Consider the following 24,013-nt stretch of genomic DNA (forward strand, 5'->3'; position numbering starts at 1 on the left):
CCCTTGAACTTTGAGATCCCCGATTTCTCATGCCTAAATAAGAGATAGGTTCTCCAGAGAAGATCAAAGAGGGAAAATATGGCTCAGAATACATTCATAGAGAATTGGTTTGGGTCTAGGGGAAGAACTTATTTCAGAGTAATAATTCTCTTCTGGTTGTGAATGGAAGGTAGAGGAAACACTGATGTGAAGACATGCGTCCTCTGTGGTGCACTTCCTTCTCCTCCAGAGGCAGGAGGCCACATCAAATGGCTTCTGCAAGTTTATTTTAGCTTCACTATACAAATGTTCTTATCTGAGGATGGCTGAGGAAATTGGTACCTGAAAGGAAACTTCAGGAAATAACTGGGAAGTGGATGAGGCAGTGACTGTGAGGAGTTAACAGCTGTAATGGAGTGCATGATTGCCTGTTATCAGTGACAGCAGTCAGTGAAGATACGGATAAGGGCCCATTAGCTTCTGCGGGAAAATGAACCAGAGGAGGCCCTGAAAAGGGGAGCCTGTGACTTGAGGGGACCTGAAGACATGGTGGTGGTGGATTGTGTCAGGAATGTGAACGACGAGGACGAGGAGCTGTACCTTGTAAGGGGTTTCTTATGGTGAACCTTGTTGAGATGGGGAGTGAGAAAAGCACTGAATTGGAAATAATGGGGATGAAGGAAGGGATTGGAACACCAGGCAGGAGGAAACGGGAAGGTGCTGGTAAACTGCGGAAGCACTACTCCTCCAGGACTCAGCACATGGGCCCTTACTGGAAGACAGGGCCTAAGCCGTGGCTGAGATTATGACAACTGCTCAGGAATTCTGACTTGAGCAGGTTGTAAATTGTGGATTATAATACACTTCTTGTTTTTCAACTGGATACTATTTTCTACTAAAAAGCCTGCTTTTAACAGGTGCTAAAGAACTACCTCAAAGAAAATTCTGAAACAAAATAAAACAAAGAGGATGAAATCCCAGAAAAAATGTTGATATAGTTTGGATGTGTCCCTATCCAACTGTCATACTGAAATGTAAATCCCAATGTTGAAAGTAGGGCTTGGTGAGAGGTGATTGGATCATGAGGTCAGATTTCTCATGGATGGTTTAGCACCATTCCTCTTGGCACTGTTCTCATGATAGTGAGTGGCTTGTCATGAGACTGTTTAAAAGTTGTGTAGCACCTCCCTCACCCCACCCTACTCCTGCTTTTGTCATGTGATGTGCCTGATCCCCTTTCACCTTCTACAATAATTGTAAGCTTCCAGAGGCTTCCCCAGAAGCCAATGCCTGGTATGCTTCCTGTACAGCCTGCAGAACTGTGAGCCAATTAAACCTCTTTTCCAATAAATTACCCAGTCTCAGGTATTTCTTTACAGCAATGCAAGAATGGAATGATGCTAAAGTCTTACATTTATGAGTTTGACGCTTCCACAAATACTGCATCACCCTGAGATCAGAAATAGGGTAACATATTTTTATCCTTTTTTTGCAAATGAGGAAATTGAAGCTTAAAGCTCACAGACATCAGCTGAGGGGGAGCCAGATTAAAAATGCAGGTTTTCTGATTGCAGTTCCTAAATGCCTTCCACTGAATTGCGGTAGCATTTTACCTGTCAAGAAAAGCTGCTGCAGTTTGTCATGCTCCTTGGCAACTCCTAAGTGCTTCTTTGCCAGTATATTCAAATGGATAAATTTAACAAAGGACCAACGATCTGTGATAACACAGGGATATGGTAAAAGTAGAGATGGTGCTTTACTTCAGTTTTTTCTGAGCCATGAATGGGACCAGAAGAGTGGCAAGATTGTATGTAATCACTACACATGTAGAGTATAAATACAATTTAGTTTGCTTCTGGGCACCTCTCTTTTTTGAATAAAGACTGCTAACTTTCCCTTGATCTGACATCTTAATGTTGGTTTCAGGCCTATTAGGTGGGAGGACATTGACAACTCACCTTACATATTACAGCTTCTGGGGAAAAAAAAGTTGCTCAAAGAATATGTCTTTCTGATATATGTCTACCACCATCACTTCTGCACAAATATGATAGGGCATATTTCTTTTTTCTTCTGACCTAGCTCCTTTTTTATCATTAGATAGCTTAATATTTTTCTTGTAATCTTCTTTGTCCTTAAAACTAAAAACATATGTAAGCAGTAGCTTTAACTTAGTAGACTAATGTCAGTAAGAAGAGAGAATAGACCTATTAGTAAATTCATAAATGTTTATACTTTTAATGTCAAATATAATCATTTATTTATTTGACTTTTTTTTTTTAACTTGCTGCAGTCATTACTTGCTCTTCCAATAGGTTTGGATTTAATGTGTAGAAATTATTTTGTCTGCTTTCCACTTCTTACTGACATTTCACATCAAGTTAATATTGGCTCTTGGTTTTTCTTCATAATTATCTGTTTGTATCAGGACCCTAATTAATGAATTTGCTAATATTTGTTTCCTCATTGTAAAATGAGGTCAAGCTGTCTTTTGTAGCCAAAAAGTCAACATATTTTCATATAGAATTGTCCAATGATAAGAGAGTAATAAGGAACACTTGCAAGACATTTTTCTAAGTGCTAGAAAAATGTTTAAATGAAATGTATTAATAAATGAAGGTTGAGTTGAACAAGAAGGTGGAAAAATGGTATTTGAAGAGAGGAAATCAAATCTTTTCAGATAAAACCAATTGATTTTCAAATGATTTTGAAGGAACTAGCCCCTACGTTTGAGAAACTATAGGCCAGGTTATTTATAAAATAAAGATGCAGCATAATTTTCCATGGGTCTTTATAGTTTTTGCATGTCTTGTCAACAAGACAGTAACCACTCTTTGTTCTAGATTATCTTTTCCAGAATATTTATATAGAGAATAGCCTGGGAAGAGGCAGGTAGTGTCTCCCTCCATAAAAAAGGACAGGCATGCTTACTGCCCACTATAAAAGATCTGGGTTACCTAAGCTTGAAGTTCCTCTCCTGCACAATCCTTGTTGTGTGCAACCATTCATCAGGACCCATCTGGATCAACCCTGTGAGATTTGGGGATAAGCAGAATTGATGCAAATATGCTGATGCTCATACTGCTTGTGGTGCCATCAGCAATAATATTCTTTGTGACCCAGGAGTTTCCATCTCTTAAATACTGCCATCCATGAACTCTGGCAAGCTATTTTGTCAGCTTGCAAGTCAAGTAATATCTCATAGTCTTCACAGTTCTTGACGAGCCAGTAATTGAGAAGAAAGCAATTTAGCACAAAGTGTTCTGCATTAGCCAGAGGCTGTGATAGGCAGAATAATGTCTCCTCAAAGATGTCTATATCCTACTCCCTGGAACCTGTGGCTATGTTATGCAACATGGCAAAGGAGAATGAAAGCTGCACATAGAATTAAGGTTGCTAATCAGATAAACAGATTATCTTAGATTATTGGAGTGGGCTCAATATAATCACAAAGTTTCTTTGAATGTGAAATAGGGATACAGAAGAGTCAGTGTCAAACTGGCTTTGAAGACGGAGGAAGGGTCCAACAGCCAAAGATTATAGATGGTCCCTAGAAGCTGGAAAAAGCCAAAACCCAGATTCTCCCCTAGAGTCTACCCAAGGAATTTAACCCTGCAAACACCTTGATTTTAGCCCAGTGAGACCCATTTTGGAATGTAAGATAATAAACTGTATTGTTTTAGCCACTAAATTTGTGGTAACTTGTTAGAAATTTCTAGTTAACCACAGAAAACGAATACAGAGGAGACAGTGTTAAACATTTCAGACAAAAAAGGTTTTGTTTCTTTTCTCATTGCCTATTTGGTTTATGCTTATCCTTTGGATTTCAGCTTAAATATTCTGCCTTTTCTGAGAGTTCCTGTCTTCCTTTTCTAAGTAGTCCCCTCCTGTTATTCTCTATCATTGTACTGATTTCCTTTTTGTAGCACTTTCCACAAATTGCAATTAAAATACAGTTTTATTGTAATTTTTATGCACCTAAAACACACACACACACACACATATATATATATATGTTTCAAGTTATGATTGACAGTTGTCTCTTTCTGTTTTGGGTGAAAGTCTATCCCCAATTCTAAGACTATGTTCTTCTTACATTTTTAATTTAAAATGTTCTTTAAATGAAATGGTGTTGTTAGAAGATAGTAGTTTCTATTTAAAAAATTGTCTTTCTTTGCTAACAAAATACGACAAGCTATGTTGACTCTTATTTTAAAAAATGGTACTGATAAATGAAATAAAAATTGTGGGAAGCACAGCTCTAGACTCTGTCAGATGCCATGTACTGTCACAGTACATTGTTCTTCCTTTACTGGAGCATGTTTACACATCTTATTTCCATTGCATTCTCATTTCTGAACTATAGTCTTCTGGAAAGGAGAGAACATGTCTGCTTTGGATTATATCCCCAGAGTTTAACCCAATGCCTGGCACAGAAGAGGCACACAATAAAAAAGTTTTGAATGACATTGAATGAAGAAATAAAAACTTCTAAAAGATTACTATGTATATGATGATACTATAAGGATTAAAATCATATTCATCATGCAAACACCCCAAGAACTTGTAAAATAAGCCTGCAGAAGTTATGTATTTGAGACAGAAATTGGGCCATCGCTATTGTATATAGCATGCTTCTAAAAGTATATTTATATGCCAAAATAGATAACCTCAAAAGGTATTGATACTGTCACTCCTTACACAATTCCCCTGTAACAAAATTCTTTTACAGCTCAGTAGTAATAAAAAGACTATTTCTTCTTATGGGTCAGTATTCCTGTAAATGAGTAAATGGGAGCTAGCTAAATAAATTCCATTTCTCTTTTTATCTTAGCTCCCAGTAAGCACAGAATACCACTTTGTGCTTATTTGGAGTGCTATGGAGCACAGAGCAGTTTTTCTGATTTACTTCATTTTCCTCTTTCCTGTGCTGCTCTCTCTGTTCCTTCTTTATTCAATTCCTTTTTCTTTTTTTTTTTTGCATCCCTTTAACTCTTATTTCAGTTGTTTTCTTTGTATAGTAACACACCACAAGTACCTTCTGAAAAATAATTAAAAGTGCAATCTGGCTTAATCACTGATGAACCAAAGCACAAATATTTGAATTTTCATAATTGCTGGGCTTGTTCTGCATTCTTTTCTGTATATTTTGTCCAATTTTATCACCATAAGAACAACATCCAAGGGTCACCGTCCCACTATATAGTTTGCCTGGTAGGTATTTAAATAAATGAATTACAAATATTTAAAGCCAAATTCCCTGTTGGACATGATACTGTTTATGTAATGCTTTAAAGAGGAAAGTAATTTTGAGCCAAATGTGAATTTCAAGCATATAGTTGTGAAGATTCAGTAGATGACCATAAAGGATAGATATATATTTCCCAGCAGGTGTTTGCCAAAATGTACAAGGAGAGATTTCCCTAGGAAATAATACTAGAAAATTTAGAATCAGGGCAGGTCTAGTCAAAAGATATTTTAAAGGTTTTTGGATTAATCTGTATCTTTATCTTCAGGTATTCATGAAGAATACAAATGCAGAGCATGTAAGCTATTCTAATAGATCATGGATTGATGCAAATAAGGTGTTACGGGAGTTGTTGTTTTTTTTTTTTTTTTTTTTTTTTTTTTGGCTTTTACTGTCAAATCCTGGTTTCCATGAAGTGAAGGTTGGGAGGGGTAATGGAGACGGAAGGACCTTCTTCTGAAAGATTGTGATGGGCAGGCCATAGGGCTAAGCCCTGGCCATCTCCAGTCAGCCTCAGAGCAGCTCCATTTTATCTTCCTAAATTTATTGAGCTTATATTCAGCACCTGGTTGTAAGCACATGTTCACGTTAATGTGTGTCCTTTTTTTGGCTACTCAGTGATTTGGCTATGTCGATTATAAAATATTTTGAATATCAGCCATGGTTCTATGTAAAATTTTATTTGTAAAGGGCTCTACTGCTAAATAGGCATTGTTGTATAGTGGTCATAGTTACTACATATTTGGAAACAGATATGCTTGGTTCAAGCTCTAGCTTTGCTACTTACTAGTAGGGTGATCTTTATCAAGTTATCTGGCTTCTTAGAGCCTTAGTTTCCTCATTTGCAAAATGAGGCTAATGGTCGACCTACTTCTTTGGGTTATTGTAGGAACTGAAGGAGTATGGTAAATAAAGTGCTGGCATAAACTAAACACTTAATGAATGCTAACTTAAGTACACAAACAAAGAAGCACAAAACAAAAAAGCAAACCAGAGTTAAAACTATAACTCCAAACATTTGAATAAAAGGGACTTCCAGACAATAATAAAAAAACTATTAATTTTTTGTTGGCTATGAAAGTCAAGTTTCTTTTCTTCTTTACCTCTTAGAGGTGAAGAATAAATGAAAACAATGTAAATATCTACCTATGTATATGTCAGCTATCTATAAATTTCCATTTTTTTACGGTATTACCAGAGATATTCTGTACTCAAAGTTCAGCATAGGTTTTCTGATGTCATGGAAGAAATATATCCCTTCTATCAATCATTGCCACCAGTCAGAGATAATTCCAAGTTGGGTATCATATTTGACTAAGCCATTATTGACAGTCTTTATATTTCTTGCTATAGAGTAAATACATAGTAGGAAGACTCAAATTATTTTCCTATTTGAAATCAATGGTTTATATCAGAGACAAATTAAAATGTAGCACTTTAAACAAAATTTAACAAGAAAACATTCACCCGGAATTAATAGAACTGTGCTACCACATGCTACTCATATAATGTATTATTGGAGAATATTTTAGGTGAAACCTACATTATCTAGCTATTAACTTCTATCATATTTACTTTTCCTCTAAGCATTTTTAAGAGAAATGACATTAGACTTGGTGCATTATAAACTATATCAAAATCTAAAAGGTTATAAGCTCTAGTAATAAACAATTCCTAAATTGCCAAAGGAACCCTTATAGATTTTACAATCTCCCTATATAAAAGAAATAATGCCTTTATATAAGAACCTTACTACTAATAAAGAGCTTTCTGATTTTTATAGACTAAAAATATTTTTAATAAATGTTATTGCTAAACTATTATCCCATTTCTTGAAAATATGAACATGTGCTTTAGTTTAGAGACAGTTACCTTAAGAAATGGGCATTTGGGTCAGCACTGGCACTATCATAGGATGGTAATCGGGTTCTAATGCAAGTTTGTAACTAAACAGAAATTAAAAGGGGAAGTCATTTTCTACTACTCTACAAAGAATTACCAGAATTACATAGGGGAAAACTTACTTGCCCAAAAGGGACTTTTTGAACTTGTTTTGAACTTAAAATCACTTAGAAACCCATTAGAAAACTGGGGTGAAATAATAGACATAGAAATGGAAATACACAGAAAAGCAAGTGCAAATGACTCTGAAATGTAGAAAAAGCTGCTCAATTCATAATAAGAGAAATGCAGATTTGTCTTACACTCTGATTTTCTAAACCTATTATTTTGGGAGAGGATAAAAAATATTAGTAATACACTAACCAGTGTAGAATAAAGGAAAGAATAAAGTGGATAAACTGGTGAGAATAAAGGAAAATAGACCTTCTAATACACAGCTGATAGGGGTGTAATTTAGTGATATTTATTGAATTTCAATATGCAACCTCTTTCATTTGAATTTAGGTAATATATTCAGCAGATATATCTGTATTCATGCAAAATGACATGTGTACAAGGTGACTTATCACAACACTATTTCTAGGAGCAAAACACCAGAAACAACTCAAATGTTTATTAATAGGGAATATGTATCCTTAGCATGATGGAATATTATACAATCATAAAAAGGAAGAAATTTATTATATATTGATAAAGTATAACCACTAACACTTATTTTTAAGCAAAAAGAAATCAAGTTTTAGAAAGAATATCATATACAGTAGTCCCTTCTTACCCATGGTTTTGCAGTTTCAGTTACCCATGGTCAACTGCAGTCCAAAAATATTAAGTGGAAAATTCTAGAAATAAACATTTATAAATTTTAAATTGCACACTATTGTGTGTAATGAAATCTCATACCGTTTTGCCTTATCATTCCTGGGATGTGAATCATCCTTTTGTCTCACATATCCATGCTCTAGATGCCACCCACACATAGTCACTTAGTAGCCTTCTTGGTTATCAGATTGACTGTCCAGGCATACAGAGCTTCTGTTTAAGTAACCCTTATTTTACTTACTTAATGGCCTCAAAGTGCAAGAGTAGTGATGCTTGCAATTCAGGTATGCCAAAGAGAAGCCATAAAGTACTTTCTTTAAGTCAAAAGGTGAAAGTTCTCAACTTAAGAAAGAAAAAAAGTCATATACTGAGGTTGCTGAGATCTATGGTAAGAACAAATCTATCCATAAAATTGTGAAGAAGGAAAAGGAAATTTGTATTCGTTTTGCTGTAGCACCTCAAACTGCAAAAGTTATGCAAACTGCAAAAGTTATGGCCATAGTTCATGATAAGTGCTTAATTAAAATGAAAAAGGCATTACATTTGTGGGTGGAAGGCATGAACAGAAAATGTGTTCTGACTGATGGCAACATGTTGCGTCAGCAAGCATTGAGTCTATACAAAGGCTTCAGCAAGGGATTTCCTGAAATGAATGACACCAAGCCATTTACTGCACGTAAGGGATGGCTACACAGATTCAGGAATATGTTTGAACTGAAAATTATAAAGATTACTGGAGAGGCTACCTCTGCCAATGAAGAAGCTGTTGCTCTACTTCCAGCAGATTGAAAAAGTTTATTAAGGACAAAAGATACCATTCAACAAAGCCAGTCTTCAATTGTGTGAAACCTGGATCTTCTGGAAGAAAATATCCAGTAGAACATGCATTTGTCAAAGTGCAAAGGAAGCACAGGGGCATAAAACATGGAAGGACAAATTAATTTTGGTACTATGTAGCAATGCTGCAGGGCATATTGTAAAGCCAGGCACAGTGAACAGAGAGAAGCACCCACATACTATTAAAAAATGAAAACAAAAATTATCTGCCGCTGTTCTGGCAACATAATCAGAAAGTGTGGGTGACAGCCATCTTGTTTATGGAATAATTCCACCAATCCTTCATCCCAGAAGTGAAAAAAAAAAACGTGGAAAAAGAAGAGTTGGAGTTTAAAGCCCTATTAATAATAGACAATGTACCCAGCCATCCTGAATCTGTTTGCCACTAAAATGAAAATGTTGAGGCTGTATTTTTAACTCCATATACCACCTCATTCTTTCAGCCCCTTCACCAGGGCATCATCCAGTTCATCAAGGCCACGTGCACGCACTTGGTATTTTATCTCACTTAATCAGCAATTGATGTAGACCCTAATCTGGACAATGTCATGCTGTAAATCATTCACTATTACTGGTGCAATAACATTTACCAAAGCTGCAATGGATAAGTTAAAACCAGAAATCATAAATGCCTTCTGGAAGAACTTACAGAGTAAAGCTGTGAATGATTTTAAAGGCCTCTTGGGGATAAATGGAAGTTAGGAAAATCATTTATGCAGCAAGACAAGGTGATAGGGAGAGATTTGCCAACATGCATGATGAAGAAGTGGAAGAGCATATTGAAGGCCATTGATAAGTGCTAAAAAATGAAGAATTAGAAGAGCTTGTTGAGTCATTTACAGACAGAAGACTGTGAAAAAGAAGAAACTGAAGTAAAATCAGCAATGTGCTCTTACCAAAATATGCCATGGTGCTTCTAATGGCACAGATAGTAAAGGAAAAAATTATGGAATACTATTTTCTGATAGAATGCAGCATTAAAGCCACCCATATGATCACTAAAGGATTACAACCTCTGCAGCAACACTCTGATGAGTTAAAAAGAAAGAGATAATAATGTCAGATTACAATGTTCTTTCAAAAGGATTTGGCAAAAATAAACCAACCAACCAACCAAACAAACAAAAAACCAAAAACCTTCAACTATCAAGGATCCCCAACCATCAACACTGTCTGCTTCTCATATCCAACCATTGACTTTGTCATGGCTTGATGACTCAGGATCACCTGAAGTAGATAATCCTCCTTCTGACATAACATCAGAAGGTCAATAGTAGCATAACAATACTTCACAATGCCTAGGTCATTCACCTCACTTAATCTCATCACACAAGCATTCTTACATCATCACAAGAAGGATGAGTACAGTACCATAGGATATTTTGGGAGAAAGAGACAGAAAGAGAGAGAGAGTGAGAGAGAGAGAGAGAAAGAGAGATGGAGAGGGAGAGACAGAGAGAGACCATATTCACATAACTTTTATTACAGCATATTGTTCTAATTGTTAGCTATTGTTGTTAATCTCTTGTGTCTAACTTATAAATTACAGTTTATCCTAGGTATGTATGTATAAGAAAAAACATAGTATATATAGAATTTGGTTTCTATATATACACAGTTTCAGGAATCCCCTGGGGGTCTTGGTATGTATCTCCTGAGGATAACGGTAGACTACTGTACTATTATATTGTTTATATTTATTAACTTAAAAGATGAACAACATTTGCCCATTTGGAGGGAAATTTTGTGGTTGGAGAATAGGGATAGAAAGGAGCCATTACTCTATACAATTTTCTACCTCGAATTTTGAACTGTGTAAATATATTACCTATTCAAAAAATGAAAGAGTAATTTAAAATGGATAAAACAAAAGCAACAAGTGGCACAGCACATCTCCTTGTGATAGTCATGTTGTGTGGGGGTGAGCTGATGATTTACCCAAGAATCCCACTGTGCTTTTTCCTGTCATCAGCATGCACTTATGGAGAGGTCAAAATTCCATCACAGGCACCTACGCCCCTCTCTAGCTTCAGCTAAGCCTCTGGGATTCATTTTAATCTTTTCATATTTCTCCTTCACAGCCTAAATTAACAAGTGGCAGTGGGCAGCAACTGTGTGATTCCCTAAATGGAAGTCCCCACATAGAAGTTGGTGTTCTCTGAATGCTTCTTTGAAGAACTGTGCCTAAATTAATCAGCCCACAAACAGCCGTCTGGGACCTGTTTTAGAATTCACTCCCAGTGTTCATGCCACTAAAGCTGAGAGAAATATACAATAACTCAGTTTTAAAGTATCTGTGAGGATACCTCTCTATGGGAGCCAGAAATGCTGAGCAGGCCCCTTAGTGTCAGCAGTGGTCTCCTGTTGCCTCAAATATCACAGCACAATATTTCAATGACTTCTTTTGCTTAAGTGGATACTTGATTGCTGTTTTCATAACCCAAATAAGTAATAGGATATTCAGTTCATTTATAATTTGAGGCTAGTATTAGGGCTGAGCTACTTTAAACCAGCTTGGGTATATTTTTTTTGGTCCATTGCTGAATGAAATTTTAAAGTTATAAAATAATTGAAAAAAAAACAAAAAAACCAGCTGGTGTGAAGCTACCAGCTTTCAACACTGACACACTATAAAGGCATCAGAAAGTGTGAATATTGTTTCATTAGTTTTCACTTTTCATCGTTCTGCTTGGCATTTTAAAATATTTATTTGTGTGTTTAAAACTGTACATGCCAACAAATAATTATCATCCTTATCTCAAAGCCAGTTCTAGGAAACATCCAAAATAGAGTGTATTAAAAGCACAGATCACATAAACAGCACACACACACACAGAGTAAATTCTTGTTTATCAATTTGTACAATTAATTTTAAAAACACAAGGTAAATAAGGGTAGCTACTCCATTAAAAAGATGTGCTTACCATTATATGTACTGGTATGTTTCCTCTGAAGTGGTCATAAACAATTATTTAGTAATGTTTCAAATATCAACAACAAGAGAAAAATTCAATAAATATAAATGAACATGTCAAAATATACAAACAACCTTGCTAACTTTAAAGGTGTATTACAAAAGCAATTTATCTTCATAGCAGTTTACATAATTCTAATAAACCTCACAGGTTTTCTATTAGTGCTGCATGTACATAGGAAAAATGATGCAGGAGAGGTGTGAGTAACTAAAGGAAGAAAATTACCCTTACACTTTACTGGGTATGAAAGACTCCTTTCTTTTTTTCCTTCAGGCTAGGGCTTGCTGAGCTTTGAAGAAGACTTCCAGTGCAAGTGGATTACATATTGACCTCACCTGGCCTAGATCATTGACCAATTGGAATGGTAGGGGGGATAATACTTGCTGCCCCAAGCATGTTTCACCCCCTCTTTGAATGAGACACTCCAAAAGCCTCATTCCAATTGTGCTGGAAATCTCTCCTCTCACTGCTGCTCACTGTCATGTACAGGGCAATGTAAACAAATTACTCCATACCCTAATCAAAGGTTTGAATATTCTCTCCACCATTTTCAACTTAAGCTGGGTTCTCAAAGGAGCCCACATCCCCTACAGTCTCTGTCACATGGAGGTTTTTGCCTTTCCTGTCCCTCAGTACAATATTACAGAACACTATGTCATCTATATATTCTACTGTTGCTAACCCTGTCACCTACCAGACTTCCAATTATTTTCCCTCATTTACTAAGACTTGACACCTGGATTATCGTCATCTTTGCTCTTTGTCCTGACATCATCTGAGTGAGTTCAGATATCTGGCTGTGAATGAATCTTCTAACATCCTGGCCTTTCACATTTTTATCTCCTCAACTCCCCTCTAGCTTAGCAACCCAATCCCATGAAATTGCTTAACCTCTCAAAACCTATACTCTAGATCCAAGAGTACTACTCCTGGACCAAACCTCTAAGCCTTTCATCTCTTTTACTCCCATATCCTCCAACATCTGTCCTTTCATCTTTAGTCCCTGAACCACTATGCATTCTCTTCACTGGACGCTTTCTTCTGTCCTCTCCTACCCAGCCCAGACCCACAATCCACCATTGTAACTACCCTGTCATCATTAATCACAATTAATGGTTCTCCCTTCTCATTCTTCTCATCAAAACCTTAAGTCTGAGTCAATAAAAACTTTTGGATTCTCAGAGAGACATTAGACAAAATCATATAACTGCAGTTTATTTTCATGTAGATTCATGATCCCTTTCCTTAGAGAGGTCCTGAACCCTTCCCCTTATTCCTACTCACCTCCTATATAATTTCTCTCTGTAGTCTGTCTAATCTTGGGTTTCAAGTCTCAAATTCCTCATTTGCTTTCAATTCAATTAAAATACATTTAAGCTAAGAATTTTCTCAACTTATTTTCTGCCCAAAGAACTCTTCCTATCTCAATGGCACAGGTTCTTATATGTTCAAATATTATTGTGTTAGGTCATTCTTGCATTGTTATAAAGAAATACCCAAGGGTGGGTAATTTATAAAGAAAAGACATTTAATTGGCTTATGGTTCTACAGGCTTTACAGGGAGCATGATGCTGGTATCTGCTTCTGGTGAGGCCTCAGGGTGCTCTTACTTATGGTGGAAGGCTAAGCAGGAGCAGGTATGTCACATGGCAAGAGCCAGAGCAGTTGGTGGGGGAAACACGGGTAGGGGAAGGTGTCACAAACTTTTAAACAACGAGATCTCATGAGAACTCACTCACTATTGTGTGGACAGCACCAATCCTTGAGAGATCCACTTCCAATACCCAAACACCTCCCCCCAGGCCCCACTTCCAACTTTAGGGATTACATCTCAACATGAGATTTGGAGGAGACAGCCAAATTGTGTCATTCCACCTCTGCCCCCACAAATCTCATGTCCTTATCACATTAAAGAAACATAATAATGTCTTCCCAATAATCCCTCAAAGTCTTAACTCATTTCAGAATTAAGTCAGAAGTCCCAAGTCCCAAGTCGAAAGTCAAAAATCTCATTTGGGAATGAGTTCCTTCCAATATGAGCCTGTAAAATATAAACAAGTTATTTACTCCCAAGATACAATGGAGGTACAGACACTGGGTAAGTATCTCAAATAAAAGGGAGAAATCAGCCAGAAGAAAAGGGCTATATGCCCCATGCATGTCTGAAACCCAGAAGGAAGTAACTAAATCTTAAAGCTCTAAAATAATCTCCTTTGCCTCCATGTCTCACAACCATGGCAATCCCAATATAAGGGGTGGGCTCCCAGGGCCTTAGGAAGCTCTATGCCTGGGGCTTTGCAGGGTTAGGCCCCTGTGGCTGCCCTCATGGATTACAGTTGAGTGCATGATGCTTTTCCATGTGTCAGGCACAAGCTGCTGGTGGTGCTATTGTTCTGGGGTCTAGAAGGTGGTGGCCCCCTTTCCATAGCTCCACTAGGCAGTGACCCAGTAGGAACTCTGTGTGGGGGGTCCAACCCCACATTTCCCCTCTGCACTGCCCTAGCAGAGCATCTCTGTGGGGGCTCTGTCCCTGCAGCAGACTTCTGCCTGGACACCCAGGCTTTTCCATACATCTTCTGAAATCTGGGCAGAGGCTGCCAAACTTTCTTCACTCTTGCACTCTGCACACCTACAGGCTTAACACCATGTCAAAACCACCAAGGCTTATGGCTCCAACCCTCTGGAGTGGCAGCCCAAGCTGTACCTGAGGGCTTTTGAGCCGCAGCTGGAGCTGGAATGGCCTGGATGCAGGGAAAAGTGTCCTGAGGCTGTGCAGGGCAGTGGGGCACTGGCTCTAGGACATGAAACCATTATTTCCTCCAGGGCCTCAAGGCCTGTGATAGGAGGGGCTGCTACAAAGATCTCTGATAAGTTTTTGAGGCCTTTCCCCCATTTTCTTGGCTATCAGCACCTAGCTACATTTTAGTCATGCAAATCTTTCTAACAAGTGGTTGCTCTGCAGCCTGCTTGAATTCCTTTCCTGACAATGCTTTTTCTTTCTCTGCCACATGGCCAAGCTGCAAATTTTTCACTTTTATACTCTGCTTCCCTTCTAAATATAGAGTGCAACTTTAAGTCATTTATCTGCTCCTGCATCTGACTACAGGCTGTTAGAAGCAGCCAGGCCTTATCTTGAATGCTTTGCTGCTTAGAAATTTCTTCTGCTAGATAGTCTAGGTCATCACTCTTAAGTTCAAACTTCCACAGATATGCAGCCAAATTCTCTGCTAAGGCATAACAAGGGTGACCTTTGCACCAATTCCCAAAAAGTTCCTCATTTCCATCTGAGACTTCATCAGGCTGGACTTCACTGTCCATATCACTATTAACATTTTGGTTACAATTATTTAACCAGTTTCTAAGAAGTTCCAAAGTTTCCCTCATCTTCCTTTCTTCTTCTGAGCCCTCCCAAACTCTTTAAACCTCTACTCATTACCCAGTTCCAAAGTCGCTTCCACAATTTTAGTTATCTTTATAGCAGTGCCCGACTCCTTAGTACCAGTTTCTGTGTTAGGCCATTCTTGCATTGCCATAAAGAAATACATAAGTTTGGGTAATTTATAAAGAAAAAAAGGTTTAGTTGGCTTACAGTTCTACAGGATTTACAGGAAATATGGTGCTGGAATCTACTTCTGGTGAGGTCTCAGGTTGCTTTTAATCATGATGGAAAGTGAAGCAGGAACAGACACATCACATGGTGAGTGCAGGAGCAAGTCAGGGGGAGGTGCTACAAATTTTTAAATAACCAGATCTCTTGAGAAATCACTCTCTTGAGGACAACACCAAGCCATGACCCAAACACCTCCCACCAGTTCCCAACTCTAGCACAGAGGATTACATCTCTGCATGAGATTTGGAGGGGACATCCAAGCTATATAATTTATCTTTCCATCTCTCTCCAGACCCCCATCCTTTTAAACATTCTTAGAGATTTCACCCTTTCAATCATATTTTTCTTGACTTATTCCCTCTCTCTATGGACTCTTTCAATATAATAATGGCCAGGGTTCATATTCTGAAAGAATTTGAAAATCAGCCCATCATTTTGCATTTCCCTTAGGCTACTGTCCCATTTCTATTTTCCTTTTACAGCAATTCTATGAGTCATGCTGTCCACTTCTTTTTCCAAACTTAATTTTGCTTCTGGAAGTTGGCTTTGTTCAGAAAGGCAGTGCCCTGCAAGACCAGTTTTCCCTGGATTACAAACAATAAAGTCAGCTTTTAATTTCAGATGGTGATCTATTCTTTTAACATGAGTCGCTGAAACTACATCATATGCTCCACTATATAATGAGTGCAAAGACTAATTGTGCCAATACATAAAATTTTGCAGTAAAAATTATGCTTGCTAAGTTTTAGTTGGCATCCTGAACACATAGTTAACATAGTTAGTCCAACTTTTCAGGCCAAAACTATTTCATCCCTGGGCTTGTTAAACTAGAGGGTGTTCAGACCCATTCTTGAGAAAGGAGTCTTCCTGGTTGGGTTGCAGTGATAACCATTAAAATTGTTCTCTCCAAAGACCCTTGACAGTCAAACAGGTTATTCTTTACTCTTACTGCTACTTCTAGAAACTCTGTAACTAGCAATTTCCTCAAAACCTCGAGTCCATGAGGAGTAACGTATTACAGTTTTCTCTCAATTAATTTCTTAGTCTCAGAGATAGTCCTTTCTGAATTATTCACACTTCTCCAAAATTCTTTCCTCATCCTTATTTTCCTTTTACAGTTCAGGTGGCTTCAGGTACTGATGACCCTTCAATGTCTGTCTTTGGTCATGAACTTTCCCCTGTGCTTCCGGCATGTTTCCAGCTAACAAATGTGCTGCTCCAACTGGGCTTGCCAGCAGCCTTCACATGCAATATATCCAAAGTTGCATTCACTAACTCTGCAAATTTTCCTCCCTCCCTCCCTCTTTTCCTCCCTCCCTCCCTGTCTTCATCCCTCCCTCTCTCCCTTCCTCCCTTCCTTCCTTCCTTCCTTCTTTCCTTTCTCTCTCTCTTTTCCTCTGTGTTTATATTTCTATTTATAGATAGATAGAGATATATCTGGATACGTAACAAAGTTTTTACAAAGTAAAACTTACCTTCCAATGTTCAATGAACTCTGATTTTTTTATTGTATTGAATTTTTATTCTATTCCATTCCTTTCTATGATTTCAATTAAACATAATGCTGATTGCAATCCATTAAATTGATTTTACAACCCAGCAATGGGTAATAACACAGAGACTGAATACTATATTTTCTCTATATATACACTGGAGTGATAAAGCAAAATTAAAAATTAGACTTCATCATTCCCCATGTTGATCCTTTCTGAAGGCATTTTGTTGCCTGCTGCATAAAATCTCAGAAGGCATGCATGGCCCCTGACAACCTGCCAGCTTCTTCAGCTTTATTTCTCCCTATTTGTTCTTCCCTGCATTTACTACCCTAGCAACAACCAATTCTTTCCTATTTTACCTTGGTGTTTTCTCTTTATATTCTCTCATACCTTTACCCCTCTAGCTGTTTTCCCCTAAAATCAACACATGGATTATGGCAAATAAAATGTCTACTATATTTTAGATGTAACTAAAGAATAAATAAGGAGCTATGATTGTGGGGTTGAAATCCGATGCTTCCCTGTAGCTCCTGTAGTAACCAGCACAATGTTGCTAATGTAGTAACTACTCAATAAATATTTTTTATGTCCTTTGCTGATTCCCAGTGGATCCATTTGTCATAACTTTCCTGCCCAAGAACTCACCTATTGCCTTCAACACCAATTCCAATGTCCTCTTCCTGGTTTAGATCCTCCAGAATCTCACTCTATCTATCCACCCTTATTTTATGATAATGTCTTTCTCTGGCTTGCTCATCACTTTGCTGCCCTTCTGTTTTATCCTTCTTTCACCAAGTTCACCATCCTTCTAGTAATGTTTCACACATCATACTCATCTTCCTTCCCCTCTCCCTCCCTACTTTTCCATTTAGCTATTTATGTTTCGAGGTTCACTCCAAAATCCTATCTTTTCCATTGGTACTTCATATATTTTAATCTATGTATCTTTAATAAGGATAATAAGAGTTTCCAACCCACTGGTTGGTTGTGAGAATTAGACAGGTTAATATAGATAAAGTGCCTGCCACACAGTTTGTGTTCATATTGTGTATATCATAGACTCCATTGAACTTTCTCATGCTAAGCCTTTGTTCTGTACAGCCATTGCCCATCACTGAACACTTAATAGATTTCTAATTGTCTTACCATTATAAGACTTCTTTCTAAAACCTGACTCAAATTCCTTGAAAACCAAAGCCCTGTCATATCACATCCTCTTACCCCAATGTCACTCTTACAGTGACATTGTAGTGACTTAATAAACTGTGGTTGATTTCTTGGCGTAATTTGCTCTGTAAAATCAATGATCAATTATTCATAGGTGAATATCATCACTATCATCATCATCCACCCAAACAACACTCTAGAAGATATTTATTTATAGATATGTAATATATTTTAGTAGTGGCATTCAAGTATATATGAATCCAGTGTTCTAGGTATTCATAACAATTTCTACAAAACAAGGGAACCGCACTGAGTGTGATGAAAATCTCTCTCTCTCTCTTTTTTTTTTTTTTTTTTATTACTCCCTAAGTAGCTACATCCTATTCTCTGATAGAAACAGAATCATCTCTTAGGCGGAAACAAAGTCTTCTCTATTTTAGTGAATGTCAAATGAGGCAAAAGAAGAGTTACATAATTTAGTAGAAGTTGAAACTAAATTTTCCTTTAATATTTTTCTAGATAACCTGAATTGAAAAAGCAATTGCAACTTCACTCTGCATTACATTTTTGTGAACACATTAAAGTGGATCTCATCTACTCACTATTTCAGAGTCTGTTTAACTATGAAGTTGTATGTGTAGGAAGGCTGGAATGGGGTGCGTAACAGAGGAAAGAGACGGAATTGCTGTTTTTAAGTCTATTTGGTTTCAGTAGACTTACACACATTTGGAAAGTTGGATAGTGGAAGAAATGTTTTGCAACATGATCCGATACTTAAGTCAGAATCATCTGACTTAAATTTTTCTGGGTGTCGTCCCTAAACAGTCTTCAAATTGATTACAATTTAGGGTTGTGTAAGACTTCATGACAATTGGTTAGGTATTGATTCAGAAGAATGACAGAATTAACTATATTGAAAAATTTCATTGACATTTACTGTCATTTGAATCAAACACATAATGACCACCTGTAAACTATGGAAATAATCCCACTGATGAAAAAGATCTTCCTCAGCTTCCTATGGATTAATTGTTCATTTTTTTCGGTGAAGTTTTCACTTGTGGGATGAATTTAAAGTTTCAGAGACACACACTATCTAACCACTGGCCCAAGTTCAGTATCAATCTATTTTTTAGTATTAATAGAAAAGTAGTCATTAAGTAAGTTAATTTGTTTTTTAAATGAATATGAGATTATGTTCAGTATAAATTTTCAGAGTAAATTTTCATGACAATTTACATTTTTATATAATATTTTTAAATAGCTTTGTATATTTATTAATTCTCTTTTAAAAGTCACATATGGGTTAAAACCTATTGTGATTTTAAAAGAGAAGGAAGTGATGAGTATTTTCAATGCTAGTGGTTCTCAATGTTAAGCTGCTCCATAGTCAACCTGGGATTGTAAAAATACCAATGTTCCAGGAATGATCATTGCCTGGACCCCAGATAATTGTACTGGACTCTCTGAGAGTGGGTTTGGGCATCTGTGTATATCTAATAGCTCCCCAGGTGATTGTAATTATAAAGTCATATGCTGCATAACGATGTTTTGGTCAATGACAGACTGTATATATGACAGTAGTCCCATCAGATTATAATGGAGCAGCCCTATACAGGTGTACCATTTTTTATTTTTCATACCTTACTTTCACTATATCTTTTCTATGATTAGATACACAAATACTATTGTGTTACAATTGCCTACAGCACTCAGTACAATAACATGCTTCGTAGCCTAGAAGCAGTAGGCTCTACCATATAGCCTAGGTGTGTAGTTGACTATGCCATCTATGCTAGTGTAAGTGCAGTCTATTGTGTTTGCACAATGACAAAATTCCCTAATGACACATTTCTCAGAATGTATCTCTATTGTTAGCTACGCATGACTGTATTAAGAACCTACGATGTTCATAATCTTTTTTTATGGAATGTGATTCTCTTTTCATTTGTAAAGTGATACAAATTATAGTGTAGGCTTATTTATTGAAAATTCTCCTACTAAACCCCTCTTCCATACTCTACTACCATCTAAGTAATGGGAAAACTCTGTTCTCCCCGAGATGGTCAATGCCTACCTCCCGACCCTCATTTGGCCCCCTCTTCCACTCTTCCTGTCCTTTTGATTCTCTCCAAATCCCTCTTCACAACTTCTCCCATGTTATGGGGGCTGCATACAAATAGGAACTGTGGCTCTTCCCCTGCTGTGTCAATGGCTGCTTTTGTGTGGGAAAGGGAGGGGGACTTAGCATGAGTCAGATGAGTCAGACGGTGGGTGTGCAGCACAGCCAGGACCATGTGGATAAAAAGCCTCAATAGTAAGGAAGAGTGGCCCATCAAATTGAGTAATTGCCTCAAATATATCTCCTATTTCTCATCCCTTTTTAATAATACTAAGCCTGAAAAATATTTTGTTCCTTTAATCAATAATCAACTCTCATCTATGTATCTTAAATCTTCTAATTTGTTTTTTATTCCATCGGGGTTAGGATGATAACCATTGAAGGTAAATAAATTACACTAAAATATGTTGGATATCTTTCTAAACGTCAACTTAAAGATCACATTTCAGAAAAAAAATCTTTTAAAATATAAGCGATAACACACTAAACAAAAAATAAAAATACATTACCCTAAAATGTAAATGAAGTCTTGGAATTCAGGCAAGCAAGACCCAATTCCTTGTCTCTACACTTTGGATCCTTGAAGGCAGAAATTGCATTTTATTTATATTTGTATTTCCAGCATCTAGCATTATGCCAGGTTAAAATAGCTGGTAAATGCTAGTGGTATTAACACACTTTTTTCTTATAATGGCAAATTTTAATTTTCTAGAGATTTGTATTATTTAATCAGTGTTTAATTATTTTAAGGTATAATTAAACACATTGATTATACAAATGTATGTAATAATACTTTTATTTTGGGGGGTTAAAAGGGAAATTCATTTCGTATTTTCCTATATGTTTGCTAGCATTTTCCAAAATTTTTTAAATCATTAAATACTTATTAGTTATGGTGTCCCTGTATGTAACAACGACAACAACAATCAAGTTAAAATCTGAAATGTCTAATCTTGAACATGAAGAGTTCACAGTCAGTTTATACTTGACAACTAAGAAACAATGGGCTATCTCTAGAATAACAATTTGTGCATTTAAGTGAAGGCTTATATTTGTGCGAGAGGCAGTTAGTAGTTCAAAATAGTGTTTGGTTTAGATCACTGCTTCTCAAGGGAAAATAAAGTAGAACACGATGCATTACTTTGTCCCTTGCTTTGATTAAATTTTAAATATAATTAAAAGAAGACTAGAAATTGTTAATGTTAATCAAAGAGTTTGGGCTATGGATGTTAAACGATGTTGGTAAACACATAGTTGGGCAAAATCCTTTGGAATGTTAAGCTTTAAATTAAACACATACCATACAGGGAAATGAGGTACTTGAGAAGTACAGTGACAACTTGTACATGAATTTAGATTTCATTATGTTTTTCAATAAACAATTCTTGATATTCTATGTGAAAGCACCTTATTATCTATCATTTCTACTTAATGGCATTCTAAGCGGCTAAGAAAGTTGCTCAAACTCACATAGCATCAGCGCAGCATCAAACACAGATAATCTGACTCCAAATTCAGTGCCTTGTCCATCACAGCTCTGGAGCCCTGCAGCCACTTAGGACTACGTGAGCTACTGCTTACTGCTAATTTACTAGAGGGGCAATGGCAGTCACTTGAGAACCTACTAGTGGTTTGGTATAAATCCTTCTCAGAGTTGTCCCTGGACCAGCATTATGAACATCATTTGGGAACTTATTTGAAATGAGGCATCTGGTGTCCCGCTACAAACATAATGCATCTGAATCTGCATTTTTAACAAGATTACTATAGAATTTTTATGCACATTACAGTATGAAAAGCAGGAGTGTAAAGAAGTCCAGATGTGAAATCAGGGGACCTGAATTCCATCTCAGCCCTGCCACAGACTAGCCATGACGCTTTAAGTAAGTTATTTAATTTTTTTAGAGCATCAGTTTTTCTGCAAAATGGGGTGATAATATCCATCTTAGAGAGGGTTATTGCAATGATTGTATGAGTAAAAGTGCCTGGAACGTGAAACCCTGTCTCTACTAAAAATACAAAAATTAGCCAGGCGTGGTGGCATGCGCCTGTAATCCCAGCTACTCAGGAGGCTGAGGCAGGAGAATCACTTGAACCCAGGAGGCAGAGCTTACAGTGAGCCGAGATCGTACCACTGCACTCCAGCCTGGGTGACAGAGCAAGACTCCATCTCAAATCAAAAAACAACAGAATAACAAAATGCCTGGAACCCAGCAGTAGTTTAAGAAATGCATACTGGATTCATATGCAAATCCACGGATTGCAATGAGACAGCTCAGGCACTCAGAGAATTTGGTGAACCCCCAAATTTCTGATTATGTGGCACCAAAGAAATACCTGTGCTAGAATTTATTTAAATTAAGCTTTCTGAGATATCCACATTTTTGTGCTCTAGAGAGTTGCTACAGAGTTATTCTCAGCAGAGCAATTATAGGTGAGGCTGCCCTATAATGAGATATCTTTTCTACTTCATTAAATAAACCCCCTTGAATGGGCTCCAAAATGGACCTGTCTTATACCAAATTCCATTATCTTGGAAGTAATCTCATAAGAAGGTCCTGGTGTGGGTTCAATCATGTTGGATACCTAACATTTACCATAAAGAATGTGTTCTAGAACAGTGATTCCCAAAAGCTGGTTCTCAGACCAATGTTTTACCGATCCAAGGGAAAATAAAAAATAAAGACAACATAGCTTTTCATAAAATTGAAATATAACTATTTTTAAAATATCCTTCATTTTGAGAGTATGACCTTTCTGTTTCTTTTTATCTTTCCTTCTAACTTTTATGGGTAAAACTGCTCCATATTTTATGATTCAATGGTGGTAATAGATGGTAATTTTTGTAATGTTCTTGTACAATACAAATGCAATGCCAACCCACTCTCCCCCTACACACACTTAAAACATTTTTTTATGGATCCTTGAAATGTAAAAATTCTGAACTATTGTTATAGAAACACCTGCTTAAGAGGAAATTCTTTCCTATAAAATCAATGTTGGATGTACAACATTTTAAATTATAAAATGTAGGGACCAAACTTCAAAGTGTTAATTGGAGGGCAAAATCACAGAGCGTAGTGCTCCTCAAACTGCAATGTGCACAAGGACCATCTGGAATTTGTTAAAATGCAGGTTCTGATTCTGCAGGTCTGGCAAGGTCTAGAATTTTGTATTTCCAACCAACTCACACTTAGAGGAGCAGAGGCACACTGGTGAGCCCTGAAACCAGATAAGCGGATCCCGACTCCACCACCTCTAGCTTTTGACCCTTGAGCAAGTTACTTAACCTGTCCACCCTTGGTTTTCTCATTAGTAACACAATAATAATAACAACAGTACTATCTCATTGGCTTGTTGTGAGAATGAAATGGAATAATGAATGTAAATAATCCCAGAATGTAAAATATAGTACCTGACACATACAAAGAGCTCCATAAATGTGAGTTATTACTTTAACTTCACACACCAGCGACTGGAGCGCCAAGATATTAAAAAAAGATTAGCACCTCAAGGGGCTGCTGCATGATGAAATCAGAGGAATTGAAAGTTCTGGTTGGTAATGGATGGGTCTTGTTCTGTCTTCTTTGATGGGTTTAATGGGATTGTTTGAAGCTGTGAATCTTAAAGGATACATATAGATTTGTTCTAATTCAGAAGGTGGAAGCCTCTTAATTATTAGGATCCTATGATTAAGATTGAAATGGTGGTGGTGTTTAAGTTGCATGCTATGAAGTTAGAAAAACCTTTGATAATTTCTTTGAGTGTTGTTCCAATAAGTGGCAAAAAATATGATTACTGCATCTCCTGTCCTTTATGTATTCCTAATTTATTAATCTTTTCCTACTTTTTGTTGAC

At 37.0% G+C, this 24,013-nt stretch overlaps 1 protein-coding gene across 1 annotated transcript in view; it reads right to left on the reverse strand.

The window, feature by feature from the left end:
- Positions 1 to 24,013, reverse strand: part of SPATA16 (spermatogenesis associated 16) — a 212,957-nt gene that overhangs the window by 160,174 nt on the left and 28,770 nt on the right. The window contains exon 3 of the mRNA XM_055110879.1: positions 18,088 to 18,158. Within this exon, the coding sequence (XP_054966854.1) occupies positions 18,088 to 18,158 (71 nt within the window). The remainder of the gene's footprint in view (positions 1 to 18,087; positions 18,159 to 24,013) is intronic.

This window comes from Pan paniscus, chromosome 2 (genome assembly GCF_029289425.2).
Source record: "Pan paniscus chromosome 2, NHGRI_mPanPan1-v2.0_pri, whole genome shotgun sequence".
Taxonomy (NCBI): domain Eukaryota; kingdom Metazoa; phylum Chordata; class Mammalia; order Primates; family Hominidae; genus Pan; species Pan paniscus.